Source organism: Egretta garzetta, unplaced genomic scaffold (assembly GCF_000687185.1).
Source record: "Egretta garzetta isolate BGI_Z169 unplaced genomic scaffold, ASM68718v1 scaffold425, whole genome shotgun sequence".
Taxonomy (NCBI): domain Eukaryota; kingdom Metazoa; phylum Chordata; class Aves; order Pelecaniformes; family Ardeidae; genus Egretta; species Egretta garzetta.
The window spans coordinates 2892678-2911125 of record NW_009259796.1 but is presented as its reverse complement, the minus strand read 5'-3'; the positions used below and the strand labels follow the sequence as shown (position 1 = coordinate 2911125).

Here is an 18448-nt window from a genome sequence, read left to right as displayed (position 1 = left end):
CCCCCGTCTCCTTTGTGGGGGCTGGTACCCCGCCGCTTTCCCGATTTATTCATTTTTCCTCCTCCCCTCGTTCCCCTCCTCAGCCCCGCGCTCGGGCTCGGCGGTGCGGGAGGGGGCTGCGGCGCCGGCCGGGGCAGGGCTCCCCAGGTTGCTCTCGAGAGGAACCGCTTGGCTGAAAGTGCTTTAACCCGCCGGAGTGAGTCGTGCAGAAATAGATGCATACCCCCCTTGGAAAGGAAAACGATGCATAAGCCCCCTTGAAAAGGAAAGTGATTGTTGCTGAACATGTTTTTCCAAGGCTGGGAAAAGCATAGCGTCATTCGCTTCTTCCCTAAACTGTGGCAACCGCTGAAGTTTCCTACTTCTTGCAAAAGTCAGCTGGAGACTTCAGTGCCCCTTCCCGTCCCTCAGGCTCGGTTGCTTTTTGCTCGTTGCGTTTTGTAGTTGCTTTAGTTTCAAGGAGCCATAAGATAGGAAGACATTTTATCTTCAGCAATTAAAATAAAAGAATGTGTGCAGGAAAATCCCTCAGAGAGAGGTGTCCAAGCACATGTATGTCCAACTCTGTGCCAAAACGTGTTTCTTGCCTCGTACTGTTTTAGAATCTGTACTTCTGATTTCTATTCTAGGCATACAAAGGTACTTCATCCCACTAGATTATTACCACATGAAATCCAAAATAGTTTCTTGGCTTGTTTACCCAAGAGTGTAATCAAGTTATTTTTAATATCTAGCTTAATTTTCTTCTGGCATGCAGAAGGAAGCTCCCTTTTTGAGAAGCAAGTTTTTCGTCAGCAAGTTCTGATAGGAAAACTGCTGACTTGGTTGGTAACTAGTGGGGGGGGAAAAAAAAAAGGTGTTGATGAATACCAGACTCTACTCAATGAGCTTCTCATTTCCAGTTTTCTTAATGCTTTGCTGCTTTTAGTTGTTGAGAAGATTTCTCTGAAGGTTGTGCTGTGCTCAGTAGTTCGCAGTGTCAGGGATGCGTGAGCAGCCCTCGCTGTCCCTCGGAGGTGCAGCCTACGGGGGCACGTTTTGAGTAAAATGTTGAGCTCCTGTGTCTGTAGTCAGGGCAGTGAGACTGTAAGCTAAGCTCCTTTGGAAATCAGTTATTGCAATCGCAGTTAAGTTTTCTCAAAAATATCTATTTAAATAATGCTCTTTTTTAAACTACATGCTTGAGTTGTGGGATCTCAGGCTGGTATAAGCTAATAGCTGGCATGGTAGGGATTTTTCTTTAATGCTGCGGGTGTTCAGAGGTGTGAAAAGCAAAGAGTGCGTAGTCCATACAGCACTGGATGATTCAGCAAGCCAAAAATAGACTGCTACATCTATATAAATAATGAAAATGATGCCACACACATTACAGTGCTAGAAAGCACTGACACATTAATGTATAGGTGTTCACACAGGAAAATCCTAATTCTTTTCAATTTAAACATTAGTAACCTGCATTTTAGCAGGCTTTTGCTGAGTTGAAACCACTCGAGTAGTTTTGTGACCCCAGACACTGCCTGCTGTGTTACTTGTTTTCTTTCCAGTTTTAACCCTGGAATGTTTTCCCTGAGTCTGCGCTGTATTGCTTGAAGAGGGGCAGACCTCAGTGTGCCTCCAGTTCTAGAAATCTGCGTTTTAATTTCTAATCTCTTGATACTTTGTACAACTTGGCATAAAGCGGCACCCTGTCAGGTTTTAAAGCGGTCCATTAGTGTTCCTTGCTTCAGAAATCAGCTGTAACAGTAGTGTCTAAAGCTGACTTGCCAAGCTGCATCTTTGTTTCTTAGTAAGATTTTACTGCTTTAATCGGAAAGGCTTGGAAAAGTTGCATCCAGAGAACTGCCTGTTGCAGAGCAGTGGTTACTGGAGCAACGAGCAGTCGGTGCAGCCCTGTGGCAAACCATGTTTGCAGAAATCCCTCCTGTGCTCCTTTGCCTCAGCTTTGTGTTTCAGGCCATCACAGAGAAGAGCACTGTCAAGCTCTGAAACACTGACTCCTGTATGGTGAAGATACAAAAGTTTCTGTGTTAAAACAGAAGTGTTAAAATATTTCCATTGCCCCGTACTTGCTGCATGCGTGTTGCTTATCGTGTAAAGCAGTCCAGGACGCACGGAGAGCGAGTGGAAAAGACATTTGTCATCGTGCTAGAAGCTGGCACTGCTCTTGGCATCAGACGTAAGTGATGTTCCCACCTAAGATGTTTTATTAATCAGCTGTTTGCAAGGGAAATGGCTTCGCTGCCTTTGAATCCATTCCCCGGAGCGGCTGTGGGGACTTGGCTGGCTGGAGCATGGCTGCACTGAGGCATCGGGGCCGCAGGTCGTAACATTGGCAGACGGGCAGGTTTTGAGGTGGGCCCTGTGGTTTGTTCCTGTCTGAATGTGCTCCCAAAATGTGAGGGGTGGGTCGGAAGGGATTTTGTCCCATTGAGGGCCCTGGCAGCCTGGGTGGCATTCCAGAGCCAGCCCGTCTGGGAGGTGTGGGCAGCCCGGCAGGCTGTGGGAGTGCTCTGAGCCAGCAGGCTTTCCTCTGCCCTGGCGTCTGTCAAGTGCTGGTCACAAAGGCTTCAAGCGGTAATTGCTGACTGGTCTAGCTGTGTAAGGACCCACTTGGAGATACAGCGTGTGCTGTTGCCATTTCTGTTGCCTTTTTTGGGCTCAGCCAAAATGGTTGCTGAGAGTGACAGTAGGTGATCAATAGGCCTTTCCCTCAGAGGCACCTGTGGTGTGGAAACAAGGGAATTTGGTCGTTCAGCCATCTTGACGTACTTATTAGAAGTACTCAGTCAGCCTGCTTGGCGGAGGAGAGGCCCTAAGTACAGCACTCGACACCTCCCTCCTTCCTCTGCCCAATTTTCTGTTTCTTGCTTCTCTACTGATGTTCCTTTTGTCCCATCTTGTCACCACAGGATCTAAAACTGCTACATAAACCTGTTCTGGGGAAAAACCTCCTCTAGGTCTCTTGGGAGTTTTGTGCCCTTTTTGTGAGGACTGTACGTAAAAGCTGCTGCCTGCCTCTTGCTGGTGAAGGGTAAAGGCACAGAGGGACTTGATCAGGACCCGACCCGGCAGGAGTTTGGGTTACCCCTGCCCTGGGGCACCATCACCCCCGCTCCCCTGGGAGCATTTAGGAACGCTTGTAGCACCAGTGTGCGCCACTTCAGATGGGTAATGATCACTCATGTAGAAATCTGTAGGCTTCAGCTTTGAAATAAATGGTGAATAACAAATGAAACAGTGTGTAGTGGGGTGTGCGTGTTTGGAAATTAGCTAAAAGTAAGTGAATGTGGCTGTGGAGGTGCAAAGCAGCAAGGTTGTTCTTCTGTCACGTGTTTTTACCTTGAAAATACTCATCCTTGAAGACACCCGAAGTTGGCATTCTGAGTTCTTTATAGCACCTGGTTTAGAGGCCACACAATGCCAGTCTCTGTTGCAAAATAAATAAATAAAAAGAAAATCAGAGTTTTTTTGGTCAGGCTTTTCTTAGGTGGAGGGAATAATTAGGCTCTAGAGGTAGACTGTGGTGGTGGACGTCACATTGCTTCTCTCCGCGATATGCAGTGGGGTTGCATGGGATCACTGCAGCTTTGACCGTAAAATGCATTTCTAGTTAAAATAGGAAAAAATAAAACAGTTGTGACCTTTATTATCAATAGTTGATGCTGTAAATTGTAATGTAAAGGTACAGTGGGATGACCACCGTGGTCATCTGAGCCAAGGGGGTTTTGTGTGAAACTTGTTCCTGGTGAATTTAGATAAAATAACAGATTATTTCTCAAAGTTTTTTTACACTGGTGGCATATTCTGGGGAGTCATGATTTATGTCCGAGTTCTTGGCTTTTTCCCTCACTGCTGCTTACTTAAGCAAAAGTGACTCAGTCTCTTCATGGGGAAGTGTTTAGTTTGTCTGTTGAATTAGTACTATTATATTCTGTAATTGAAAGCAGTATCTTTCCATTTCTGTAGAGCTGCTAGTCTGAAATATAAATTACCTGGCATGTGGCTCAAGTGAATTCCCTTGTCGTGAAGAGTAAGTATGGCAACAGTAAGGGCATTTCTGTTTTCCTTTATAATGTCAGTCTTTTACAGTTTTTGAGGAACCAGTTGCAAGGCGAACAAGTTTGAAAGTGAAGAATATTTTTGTTCCCTCGTAATTTAAACGTAGAGCATGGCTCCCTCCAGCACAAATTTTTGTGTCTGTATGTGTGGGAATGTTGTAGCTCCAGAGAATAAATGACACTTAATCATCAAGGAATACGTGCTTGCAAGCACAGCCTGACACCACAAGTGGCTTTAGGTGGCTTAATAGAACTGCTTCTGGAGTATTTCCTTAAGGTGAATTCAGTTTTCAAAATATGGATTATACTGGTCATGAGGAGACTAACTACGTAATTTTGTAGTAGAAGGAAAAACAAACAAATGAAGAACAAATAATTGACAAGTCCACTAAAGAAACAGAGTAAATCTTTTATTTGGTGATCAGAGTAATTTGGCTTCTTCGTGTTCTCAGTGTGTGTGCATGCCTGTGTGCCTTTTTTTATATAATACTTTAATGATACTGGTTTCAACTGAGCACTGGGACTGCGGAAATTTAGGTACCTACTAATTGTTGAAATATTTAGATTATTGACAAATTATATAGTTGTCATATTTGATCATTTCATTCTGTTTCTGCTTCAACCACTGTGGATTACTGTATAATTTCTTCTAAAACACATGACTATTTTTGTAATGGAATACAAAGTAATTACAGACCAATTTCCTTAATAGTTTAAGGCTAAGCAGTAGAACTCTGCCTTGGCTTAAAACATTACATTCAAATTTATAGGACAATTCTGAAGAAATCCCCTGTATTTTAGTGGTTGGCTCACCAGCTCTTATGGTCTGCCCTTTGAAAGCGTGCCAGGGTACCTTCTTGGGCAAGTTGCAAATTTATTGATCCACCGTGGATTTTCTTAGAAAATAGATGTGGGGGAAAAAAAGGGGTGGGGAGTCCTTTTTGATGGTAGTACTGATTCATGCCATGTAACTGCAACTATGTTTTTAAAGCTGAAGTATGCAGTATTTGTAATTAATGGAAACAAACTGTAAGGAAAAAAGACAGAAAAATGTTAAACAAAAGTAGGGTTGGCATCTAAGTGCCATTCCCCTGAAAGTTAACTATTCTGTACCCATGGGTCTGTTACTGTACTGAATGAGCCCATTAGCGGTTCTCGCTGAAATCACCTGTGCAGAAGATAATCAGTATCTGATAGAACTGTTTTTGTAATTTTTTTTTTACTTTTTTTTTTAAAACAAAAGAAAAAATGGATTGTTTAGTTTTGTAGTTCATATGAAACTTTGATACAGCAAAGTGTTTCCTTAGGCTGTCCTCATAAGCAGTTTACTAATTCTGTTTTACATCGCTGTAAAACAATTGTACACGTGTTGGTGCGAGATCAGAACCAGGTCTGTGAACCGTAACTGAAGTTGCTGGTCCAGGTGTTTGATGTTAAAAGTATCTTGAAATATACATGATACATGACATATCATGATGTCTTGTGTCAGAAGCAGGACAGAAGTTTTTGATGCTGTTTCATGGTTTGAAGGACGGAGTTGTTCAAGGCAGGGCACGCTACCTGTATCTCACAAGTGTGGAATTTAAGTTGCTTGTTCACACAGAAAAGGGATCTTTGAAAAGTATGGGGTTTTTTCCTCCTTTCAGGGTTGCGTGGCCTGTGTTTCTGTTTGGAGAATTTTACATGTCCGGTATCAGGACATAGGGCCAGATGTGAAGCTGTAGGGCAGTTTTTTCCAAAGAACTGATTAATCGGGGTGGTAGCGTCTGCTGACAACATGAACCGTGGTGCAGGCATGAAGGACAGTGACGCAGCTTCAGGACGGCTCCAATTCCAGCTCCAATTTCTCCTTTTTTAAGCAAAGACTACTCTAGGGAGAAACCGTTATTGCAAATCTTAACTGCTGAGCTTCATCGATGGATTGATTAGCTGTCAGAAAACGGACTTTAACAATGCCTGGTGCTGTGTGTGACTGCTTCTGTTTAAACAGCTGGATTTGCTAAACAACAGCTTAAGAAGAAGCATGCTCTTCTCTAGATACATATTTTATGAGAGACAGAGAGGGCAAGGCTACTAAAAGGCAGAAGCTGAGTAAACTTTCTCACTTAGACAGCTGATGTTAATTGTGTCCTGCTCTCAGCTGCATGGTCCTGATGACAGTTTATAGCAGGGCCATCCAATCGGCGCGTTCAAGCAAGACCCAGCCTGTGCCATGACTCCATCCACTCCCACTCTCAGGAAGATTTTTGTGGTTTGATTGCTATCTGGGCACTAATAAACAGCTGTAACCTGATCTGTTCCCCGCTTGTCAGGAAGTTAGGCAGCTCTTGCTGGAGGAGCTGCATCATGCATGGCAATGATGTCATTTACAAACAGTTGATTTTAATTTTTTTCATATCTGGGAACTAAGGAACGTGTCTTATCTTTGCTTTACTACAGAATAACTGATTCAGTAAACAGGGCCTCATCCAAGTCCACAGCAGCTGATGGAAAAACTCTTGACTCCTGCTGCTTGTGTCTGGTTTTGTTCAGCTATCAAACAAGGAAATCTTGCGTTAGAATGAGTGCGGGCCTGAGCACCAGCCAGTGCTGCACCCAGGACTGACGTGGGTGATTGATGAGTGCACATACAGGTCTTAATGAGCTCCCGTTGACTGTATATTCAATACTACTAAATGAAAAGAAAGTAAATTAAGAGCAGAGACAGAATCGACTTTCAAATGTTTCCTGAAATCAGTTGAGCATTAATATTGGGAGTAATTGCTAATCTTTTTCTGAAAGCACGTATGTATATATGCATATACTGAAAAATAGTTACAGAGATATAGTTGGTTTCATTTGTTTTTTTTAGAACTGGCCCTATTCAACAGTTGATCATTTTCCTGTAAATGTTTTAGACACCGTATCTATGTGACATCAGAAATTATGTAATAAAAGACAGGCAGTAAGCAGAAGCTCAGCTGGTTTGCCATTTGAGTCAGTACGCATGGAAGAAGGAAATCCTGTTCACGTCCCCGTGGGCTGTGAATTAAAGCATGATACGATTTCTTTGCATGAGAAATCTTCAGTATTTTCATAACAAACTTTAGATTCTGAAATGCACAGTTGCTACAGCACTGTTCACCTCTTCATAAATGGATTTAGATTGCAGATGGTGTTTAACAGTAGTGGGACTCTTGAATGATAAGTCTCAGAAAACAAAGTCTTGGAAAACTTCAGTTTGGATTCAGTTAGTAGGGGGGAAAAAAAAAAGGAAAATTTTAGTGTCCTGTCCAGGGGCTGTATGTTAGCAAGTGCTAATCTTGCATAAATTCTATATTATGTGAAAATTCAGAGCAGCTCTTGCTTAATAGAAGCACGCATTTCTGCTAACCCAGCTTCTTTGTTCCTTTAAAACACAGGAGAAGAGGGAGAACCCTTTAACAGGCAGCATTTACTGGGGCTGAGGAAGTTGCAACAGTACCAACTATTCAAAAGTAACTGAAACTGGGAAATTATACATCCCTATATTTCTTTCCTTTCGAGCTGCCTTTAGTAGTTCCATTTCCTAGCTCGGGACAGCGTTGGGAATTTTGATACCAATAGCTATTGCTCTGTAATTTCAGCAAGGTCCACAAATAACATGGAGGAGCACAGGAAGGATTATCCACAGACAGCCCATGCATTGCGTGATCCCTGATAACCATAAATGCCAGTTGTGGTCATAAACTACAACAGTTTAAAGGCAGTAATACCTTTTTTTTTTTTTTTCTTTTCCTGCAAGTTGAATGATTCTGAGATGGTAGCAGAGGTGGTATATTATTTCTGCAATAACTATGCTTATACCATCAAAAGACAGACTTCTATTTCCTTTGCTTTTAGTATGTCTGGTTTAAAGTGGAGAAGGTACAAGTCTGCTAACAGCTACCCAGGAAGAGTCTTGTACTTTTTTGGAAATGACATAAATAATGTTTGTGCTGCCCTTCGTATTTTGGAGTAAGACATGTATGCATTGAAGTGCAGTGATTAGCAGGAGGTTTGTGTTACAGAGGAAAACAGACCAAACTTTCAGAAGAGGTCTGTACAGGAAGGTCTGCTTCTTCCGAATCTTGTCTTTAAGATTTATTTGAAGCATTGGTTCTTAGAAATCCATCTCTCTCACACAAGAACGTGTATTGGTATAGGAAATCAGTTGGTACTATGTGTTTTGCAACCAAGACACTTCTTAACCTGTTAATTCTAATTTTATCTTTTCTTTTAAATCTTATAACTTTTCAGTCTTTCATGAGTTTTTCAAGCATATTTTGTCTCCCCTCCGAGGGTACTTTTTAACAGCAATCCAGCCATGCTATAAATTGCAGAGGGTCCACTCTTACAAGGTGATCATGGCTATGGTTAAAGGGACTTTGAAAACAGTCTGCCTCTCTGGGAAGCAGTAAGCTGTGGGATGAGTGGAGGCATACAGCAAAGTGTTCTGTGTGAAACAGAAGATGACTGTATAATATAAAGATTAGATTAAAAAAACCCCCAGAACTTCCAAATATGAAGTAGTATTGTTTATGCACCAGTCATCTTTCCCCCTCCTGGAGTGTAATGCACATTTCTTTCCTGAGAAAAGAAGATGACCATGTTTGCTATTTCAGCACATTGTGGTGTTTCTAAAGAATCCTGGGGGAAAATAAACAGCTGTCAGATGTCTCTGTCTTTTCCCTCTTTATGCAAAAGTTTTATTTGACCAGAAATTCTTCTGTTAGCTTACTACTTTCTTTGACCTTATGTACATCATATAAACTGACACTTTAAAGTTTAAAGTTTGTGTTTTTCATGTTGAATACTTAAGATGATCTTTGTTTGCTGCTGGATTACATTAACCAAGTATATGTATGTAGGTTTAACTTATAATCATGGTTACATTGCATATGATGGGTTTCTCCCGTTTCCAGCTGTTTGACATCTTTTTGGAGTATGCAGATTTTCAAAAGTTTAATTTAACGTAGAGTCTTAAGTTTAGGCTATAACTCATATTTATAGGGAAAAGAATCAGTTTTCCTTTTGAGTGAGTAGTGGAAGATTTTGTTGTGCTAAAAATCTGGATTTTGAAAGTGCTCTTTGATATTTCAGCTTTTTATTTGGCTTAACAGTTCTTTGGGTTTTGAATATATGGTCTGAGTCCATAGAAATAGGGAGGGGAACTTGCTGTTGGCACCATCAGTGACTCTCTTGCTATCTCTGAACCCTAGGGAGCACAGTTGCAAGCCATGCTTGAGAATCATAGAATAGAATCCCTTTGGTTGGAAAAGACCTTTGAGATCATCGAGTCCAACCTTTAACATAACCCTGCCATCCCACCACTAAACCATGTCCCTAAGCACCTCATCTATCCTTCTTTTAAATACGTCCAGGGATGAGGACTCAACCACCTCCCTGGGCAGCCCATTCCAGAGCCTGACAACCCTTTCGGTGAAGAAGTTTTTCCTAATGTCTAGTCTAAACCTGCCCTGGCGCAGCTTCAAACCATTCCCCCTCGTCCTATCATCTGTTACCAGGGAGAAGAGGCCAACCCCCACCTCACTACAGCCTCCTTTCAGGTAGTTGTAGAGGGCGATCAGGTCTCCCCTCAGCCTCCTCTTCTCCAGACTAAACAACCCCAGTTCCCTCAGCCACTCCTCATATGACTTGTGTTCCAGACCCCTCGCCAGCTTGGTTGCTCTCCTCTGGACCTGTTCCAGCAGGTCCATCTGCTGAGCTTCAGCATGGCTCAGAAGCATATGGAAGAATTGGTTTTAGTAAAGTAATCAAAACTGCATGAGAAGAGAATTGGTTATTATGACTATATTGACTGTACGGTATTGTGTACCCCAGTGGTCCATTTCAGTTTTTTGAATGCTTTCTTTACTATTGTGAGCTTAAACCTTGTGCTGCGTTCTGTTTAAAAGCTCTTCCACAGTTTTGCAATTAATTGGGAACTCAAACTGTTATGTTATTCAATTTTATGGAGGAAACAGCACGTGAGCCTATAAATAAGATATTTTCCAATAGTCTTTATATCAGTCATTTTTTTGGATCTTGGTAAGTTTTGTCTTGCTCAGAAGATATTGTAGGGTATTTTACATTTTCCAGGATATCTTCCAGAAATATAACTCATCTGTTAGAGAAATTACAGGAGGTTAGTTGTAAGTGACACTGTATTCCTGTTTAAAGTTTTCTTCTTCCCAAATTTACCAGTTTTATCATGAAGTTAGGAGAAACTCCAGGTCTTTAATCCCAGTTATGGATCATGCCTTCATACTGTAAGATGACCTGCACACAGCTCAACCTGCACTATTATCCTTTTATTTGCCAACTCAGACATGTTGTACTCAATGTCCTTATCAGGACGGTGATATTATAATGGCGTGTTCTCCAAACAGGGCTGGTGACATGCTGGAAAACATCCACCATGAGCTTCTGGTGTGCAAGCAGCTACGCTGAGGGCAGAGCTGAGGACTGTGATTTCTCTTCCAGGCACAGAAATATTCTCCTTTTAGGGGAGCAGAGTAGATAGGATGGAAACAGCTAATTACATTTTGTTTCTAAGTCAGATTCCTGTAAAAGTCTCAGAACATGGATTTTGTTGAGGGAGTATGTGCTTTAGGTGAGATGCATAAGGAAGGAAAATAGAACTTGTTGAGGACAATTCCTCTAGTTCACCTTCTTGCTACTGGCTGAGCATAGAAGTTGGAAGGGAATGTGGCATGGCCAAGTCAGGACTCATAAATTTGAGATGATTATACATGGGGTAGGTTGCCTGCCTTGGAAATAAACAGGCATATTGAAAACTTTAATCCAAAACCAAACCAGCTTCACTCTTTTTCAGTTAACCTGTGAAAAAAATAAATAGCAGTGGAAATGCAATCAGAAGTCTGCAGTTAGTTGGGACAGTTACCTGTCACTGTGACAGTCAGTTCAGCTTACTTTTGAACATTCCTCATTGCTGTGCTCTTGAGGTGTGACGGGAGGAATCCAGACTGAAAACACTTTTTTCAGTTGTGTTGTGCTTCAGTGTCTCTCTCCAGTGCTGGCGAATCATGCTCCTACGTGGTGGAAAGGCAAGCTACCTGTTGGACTCCCACATCTCTGGAGAAGCGGGAGACATAATAATAGGCACAATTACATAGCCTCATTAATGGGCTCGGATGCATCCATGTGCCTCTTCCAGGTACCATCTCATCCATCTTCTCTTCCAGGTGTCTGCCCAGCCTATGCCTTAGATAATGTCATGCAGATTGCTTTCGAGGTTGTTAACTGACCTTTCTTTGACAGTGTGTATGCATATTTTTTTTTTTTTTCCAGTCTGCAGGGATATCCCTAGTATGCTGCCAGTTCCCAAGCTTTTTCCATGCTCTCTAGCAACTTGTTTATTTGCTTGCTGGAAAACTTTGGTGAATTATTTTGCAATTGTGTATCTCTTTGCTCGTTTAAAGGAGAGGTTGATGCACAGTTGTTACTCCGTTGAGCCGTTTGGGGTGGGACATAATCTGCAAATGGGAAAGTAGACTGTCTTTTATGTAGACACTAGAACGTGGCTAAAACTGTATTCCAGGAAACAAACATCATTTGTTTACCATTATAAGTCACTAGTTGTAAAGATAGAGAGAGATTTTAGATTTTAATGGCATAACACGGTACTATGCATAGATGTCCTTTGATCTTACAGCTCACTCCTACTCCAGCAAAGTCCATGGTACTTGAATCCAAGGATGTCGGCTCCTGTGCGGCTGTGAGCAATATCCTCACTTTGTCTGCTCTGAAGCTACTGTACTAGTGCCCACAACCCCTGGTAGAAATTATGTAGTAATCTCTGTCAGTGTTCATTCAAGAGAAATAAGAACCATGTGGGTGTGCGAGGAGCGACTGCAGTTCTTTGTGCGCTCCTTTGCCAAGGTGCAAGGAGAGAGGTCACTGCTACTTAAAGCAGTCCTGCCATGGCAATTCCTGGCCGAGAGCTTGCCAGGCAATTCACTGAAGACAAAGGCTCTGGTTTATAGGTCTTGTTTCTGGAAATAAATATTTATGATGCAGTCAGATCCCTGATGGTAGCAGCACAAAATATTAAGTAAGAGAGTGAGATGTTTTGATAAACCTTCATTGGACTTCCCAATGCATTGCATGTGCTTTATATGCAGTGTTGTCTTTCACAACATGAGTGCTAAAGCGTTTCCTAATTTGCATGTAAAAATGAATTCTGGTTGTTACTGGATATACTTTTCTTGGCCAAACATGTGCACTCTCAGGCTTGTTTTCAAAACAGAACAGCTATTTTGTCAATGTAACTATCGGAAAGCTGTCTGGAATAATTGCACTATAGTAACTTCAGCATCTTCATACATGGCATGAAGCTCTTCAAAGATTTTTTTTTTTTTTTTTTTTTTTTTCCCCCCATGCCTTCCTGTTGAACTTCAGTATAGGGTTTGCATTTCCTTTTTACACAAGCTGACTTGGCTTGTAGAAATAAATGCCAAGCTTGGTAATCCCCTCCAGTGACTGCCAAGATGCTTCTGGCAGGCTGCGTGCCGGGGGAGCCCAGCCCTGCCAGGCAGCCCGTACCCTCTGCGGTGTCCCAGTACCCTGCAAGTGTGGAGGACTGTGACCGCCTGCTGTGTTCTTGGTTTCATATATGTTTGCATTTTGAGGATGCTGTCACTGTTTGTTGGAAAACATTGCTGAGAGTGCATTTGTTCCCTCGTGTGTGTGGGATAGTCAGGCTTAAGAAACTGGATAGCTCAAGTCTGTATGTAAGACCATATGGCAGAACTCCTTAGGGTGGGCACCTGGGTGGAGGGCAAGGCCGGGATTTGTGCCAAAATGGATGGTGGAGCAGGACCAGTGTTGCTGCAACTAGAATTCATTGTGGGGTTTTTGTGAAGACTGAGAATTTTGCGGCTTGCTCGCTGGGGAGTACGGGGCCACAGTGGTAACTTGGGGTCTGAGTAATTGTAGGCAGCTTTCCGCTGCTACGCTTAGGTCTTCATTGCACAGCTGGAGTCCTGGAGCCGGCACAGCGATGCTGCTGAGGGCTCTGGGCCAGGCACTCGCACTCGGTGCGACATTTGCCTGTGCCTCCGCCTGTGGCAAGGGCCCTGGTGCTGCACTGAACCTCTGCACTGGCAGGGTTCTTGGTGGCACCAAACCTGCTCCTCACAGCAGGGACACTGTGAGCAGCTGCAGCTGAAATAGATGTAGCTGAGCACATCCTGAAATGGAAACAGCACTTGGATAAACTTACTCCCCTGGGATCTGTGTTGTACTTGTGCATTTACACTCTTGTGAGTTCATGAAAGTCGCTTTGGATTTGCGTTACTAAACAAATGGGACAGGTGTTCTAAGGGGTTGCTGTACCTAAATGTAGCAAACAAGGAATAGATTTTTTCAAAGTGAATGAAGTTAAAGGGTTAAAAATAAATTAGCAGAAGTATTTGGTGGTCAGAAGCATTCCCTTCCCTCACTTCCACAGGAAGAAACAAAAATATCCCATGCTGCGATTAGTGGAACTTTGCCAGTAAAACTGGTGCGAGTTGTCATTTACATCTAAATAAAGTGACAGGAGCCTACAGGAATTACATTAATATTTTTACAACGTTTTACTAGGTAGAAGAGAACGGTGCTGCTTTCCTCTTTGGCTAATAATACCCTCTATAACATGCAAAGGTAACTATCATTTAATGCGCTTTGCATTGTCTCTCCATGCACACTATAGGTTGAATAAAAGCATGTTTCTCTGCTTTTTGGTCAGACACAGATTACTTTAAAAAAAACCCTACAAAACAAACCCAAACAAAAAACACACCACCCACAAAAAAAAACCCCAACAAAGAGTAAATAGTCTACAAAGAAACTCTTAATTCTAAATGGGCTCTAAATGCTGTAATTATACTTCTGCTGCACTTAAAAATTATTTAAGTACCACATGCACCTAAAATTCTGTGGTGCAGCAGAGACATGGAAATAAAACCTTTTAAACCTCTTCGTCTGTAATTTTAAAAAATTGACCATCGGAAAGTTTGTGAAAAAGAAAACTTTTTCAATGTGAATAATACCTTTATAAAAATAGCTTCCTGCTCTGTGACTGTTTGCAAACCTGACTCAGGCAGCCTACGCTAGATTGCTTCATTGGCTGTGTGAGTGTAATACAGGTTCTCTTGCAGTTTCATGTCAATATAAACTGCATTATTTGTCTGCTCAGCTTTCTCCATTTTATATAGCTCAGGTTGAAATCCCTTACGATTTGGCACATCATTCTCTTTCCTTCTGTTCCACAAAACTCAAGTAACATACCAGGCTTTATAGTGAATCTTGAAATACATGAGCAATGTGTAGGTGGAATTACTGTGGGCTCCATTAAAAGAGAGTAACAATATCCCATAAAGAACGGTAGATTATTTTTTTGCTTGCAAACTCTACTTGTATGTTGATTTAATACTTTCTTTGACTTAGTGACTATGGGAGGAATCTGGTGCAGCCCACATTTTGTCATTTATATTATGTTGTTAAGTACAGATTTTTGAAATCCTTGCTGTTAGCATTCCTCAGGAAGGGATAGGTGTGAAATATGTCTACCCCAGATGAAATTCCACGGTTATAGTCAGTGCTTGACTGGTCACCTAGGAAACTCTCAATAATGGATTCACTTGGCTTGGTGATGCAGTCTGGTATGATCACATTTTTCCAGTTCCTTCTAATTTGAAGATGCAGTGCTTGAACAAAAAATTAATCGTAACTTAATCTGTTCCATAGAGAAAAATCCTATCCTCTGTCTTCAGTTCTGTTTTAGTCATAGTCTAAGATACCATGTTCTTTATTCATTCTGTGGTGACTCCTGTAGAATTACTTTAGATTGCGTGGCCTTTAGAATGAACGATTTTGAAGGTATTGAACCATTATTGCGGTATTCATGTGTGAGTCAATGTGTCTGTGAACGCATTGCACTGGAATCCTCTGTGGAGGTCCTCCTGCCCTTCTGAGATGTAATTATGGGATTTTCTTCTGATTCTTGCCTACAAAAAATGGCTAGCATTTGAGTGAGAAAAAGATGAAGCAATTAATCTTCTAAAACTGTCTTCCCAAAATTTTTGGGTGTTCAAGTTATGTTGATTGAAACTTTTCAAGTATTTTCAGTTTCTTCTTTGGTGTGTATTGTATTGCAGGAGTGTCAGTCTGCTTTCGGTAGAGCCAGCGTTTAAGATCTTCACTAGGACCGTTGAGCAAAAGGAGCCCCCCACCCCCCCCAACCTGTGGCAGGATGTGAGAGAAATCTGCAAAATTGTGCGTGGTGGGGAGGGCAGGTAGAGATGTCTGTGGCTGAAGACCTTGGGCTGTGTCAGATAAAAACTGTACTTTGGAGCAGGTACTGGGCATGTGGTGCTGTCACTGCTTAAAGGTTACATCAGTTCAAGGAATGACTAGGTAAGAGTAAGGTCACAAAGTGGACTGAGCATTTTGGAATATAGGGAAACCCCACCCAGGTCAGGAAAACCCATGAACTGACACTGGTAGAAAAAGCAGAGAAATCATCATATATGCTTGTCTTGCCCTTGCTCTTCCTCATGTATGCTGTTATAGCTGCTGTCAAGGATGCACTAGCCAGATCACTGTCTGACTTGGTAAGGGTGTTCTTGGAAGTGACCTGTTGACTAGTGCTGAACCTAAGCCTTATTTCAGTGGAAAAAGTATCAGTGGCTCCTGAGATTTGTCTCCACAGTTTTCCTGCTGTGGCTATTTTAGACAGGCTTGAATTTCATTAGAACATCTGTTTTTTTTATGTTGCTCTGCAAACTATGTCTGTGCTCCTACAGGTATTTTTGCTTGACTGAGCAGAGGTATGCTTGAAGTACCCTGGTACTTGGCTGCAGAGCATCGCATGAGTAACTAGCAAGGTGCATTTCTCCTACAAAGTGGGAAGCAGATCATCATCTTGTGTGTTAATTTTGCTGGTGTTGAATAAGACAAAATGGCAAGCAGTGATTGATTTGAATACACTCAGGATGACATCTCGGGTGTCTGAGGACTGCGAAGTCTGTGGGTGGTGGACAAGGCTGAAGGGTTTTTCACAGCAGCCACTTCTAGCACATGTTACTGTGCTGGTAAAGATAAACCCAGAGGATCGTTTTTGGGAAAGTGAAGCAACAAGAGGCACTGTGTCTGGAATGCTCATTAGAGGCTATTAATTTTATTTTCTTGTAAGGATTGATCTCATGGGCTCTGTTTAGAGGGCAGCTGTTGCTTGAACTCAGAACAAATTGGGGAACTGCAACGTGCTCTAGGATTCAGGCTGGTCTGATTAAATACGTGATGTTGGATAGGGGTACTGTCTTTCTCACAGCTCTGACTTAGTACCTCGATTATGCAGCGTATTGCATGGGGTGCTGAATGTTGTCCAGTAGTTTAATGGGGAAGCTGTTTAGTGGGAATTCATGCCCTCATTTGAACTATGTCAAAAGCCCTGTGATATGAAAAGGAAATTGATTGCACAGTCATTTGCCTGCATGCAGTAAGAAGGCAAAATTAGCACTGGTATAATTTACAGAGACTCTGAATAAAAAAACCCAACCTTACTCTTTTGCATCTGCTCAAGGATTTGAAAGCACTAAATGCTGCCTGTTGGGGGACTGGTTTCCATGGTTGGTTTTTTTCACCCTGTTTTCATGAAGAATACGAGCCACTTGCTTTCAAGGGAGTTACTGAGGTTGGGTGATGTTCTCTAGTACCATGCAGTCCTGTGATAAGAGGTCACAGGATTAGCTCCGACTGAAAAGTAGTAAGATGCTTTTGTTTTGAAGTTTTCTTCCTGCCAGTAGTCATACTAGCTTTGTTTTCATGTGTTGAGCTAGTTGTTTACAGAGTAGATGGATTTCTTTACTTCCTCTTCCTGAGGATAATTTTAAATACAGCACTCTTGTCCGTAGCACTTCTTGACTGATAATGTCTCACACCTGCAATATGATAATGTATTTGCCTCCTGTCTTTGAATGAGATGCAGGCAAATCATAAAGCCCCCTGATCCAGTGCTGTTCAGTGCATTTCTTTTGTTATAAACTGTGGCCTGAAAACATGTATTAATACATGTTCCTTCTTTTTCTCCCTCAGATAAACTACTAGTTTTTACTGTAGCAACTAAAGAAACCGATGGCTTTCACCGTTTCATGCGAACTGCAAAGCACTTCAACTACACAGTAAAGGTACTGTATGTTTTCATACCAAATATTCACACTATGCAGCCTTTAACACAGAAACAGTGCGATAGTAACTGAGGTTGCATTAGCTTGCTTGCATGCTGGGGCAAAGTAAAACAATTACAGAGCTTGGGGGTGGGCAGGGCACTTGCACGTGGCCCTGCTGACGCCCTGTTGCTTATCTCCTGGTCCCCCTCTGAACGGCCATGGGAGAGTACTTCTTCCACTGCCTTAGGAACTGTTTTACAGATCAGTAGCTATTGTGATCAGCGTCCTCAGTCACTTACAGGTTCCGTCATGATTTGTCATATAGCCTTGCTTTGCAGTGAGGCCAATTTTGGTTTTGTGAATACTTCTGGAAGCTGCACTGCACTTGGAGAGCTTTGGATGTCTCCCTCCTCCTCAAACAAGGCTGGATCCCTGCTGCGGGGAAGGAGGGAGAGTCACAGCTGAAATCCCAAGAACCTGTAATTCTTTGAGAGGACAAAACATTTCTGTCATTCTTGCCAGCCTTTTCTGCCTTATTCCACATCTCCCTATGTCATGTACTGAGACTGGCCTCCGCATGACCTTGGGGAAAAAGGGAAGGCACTAACCTTCTTCTCAACTACCCCCCCCAGATCGGTTCTGCAAGAGAAGATCCAGGTGTCATGAAATTTTTCTGCTTACTTAGCACAGTGTCTACACTATAAGTAGGAAATTATTTGGGTCTCTGGAGTTTGACTTCTGCCACTGAACTTGGAAGACCAAGAGAACTTTTCCTAATATGATAATCCTGTACTGAAGCACCCAACAAGCCTGTGCTCTGGATACATCTATTAGCTTTGCAGTTTTTTCCAAAACATCATGCAATGTAGTTCTTCCAGGTTTTTTAAGTTCCAAAAATATTATGCTCAAAACCCACAAAAAGTTTTAAGGGCTTTTTTTCTGTTTTTGAGATGTAGTTCGCTTTAGTGCTTGGCTAGGGAGGAATTTTGTTTAGCTGCTTTTAGCAGCCAGCTTTTTATTGGGGAACCTATCCTTGTACCGACATCTTCTAGGGGGATTTCGGAAAGACTGGAGCTTTCAATTTGTGTTAGTAATACCCGGATCCACCAAGGTCTCTTGTACTTCCTGTTCCTAAAGTGATTATATTGACTTTCAAAGGTCTCATTCAGAATGTTTTTCTAATACAAATTTTGAAACAATTATTAGCTTCCCCCT

General features: G+C 42.1%; 1 protein-coding gene across 1 annotated transcript in view; it reads left to right on the top strand.

The window, feature by feature from the left end:
• PLOD2 (procollagen-lysine,2-oxoglutarate 5-dioxygenase 2) overlaps nt 1–18448 on the top strand; it is a 70972-nt gene that overhangs the window by 15811 nt on the left and 36713 nt on the right. The window contains exon 4 of the mRNA XM_035895298.1: nt 17160–17251. Within this exon, the coding sequence (XP_035751191.1) occupies nt 17216–17251 (36 nt within the window). The 5' untranslated portion in view covers nt 17160–17215. The remainder of the gene's footprint in view (nt 1–17159; nt 17252–18448) is intronic.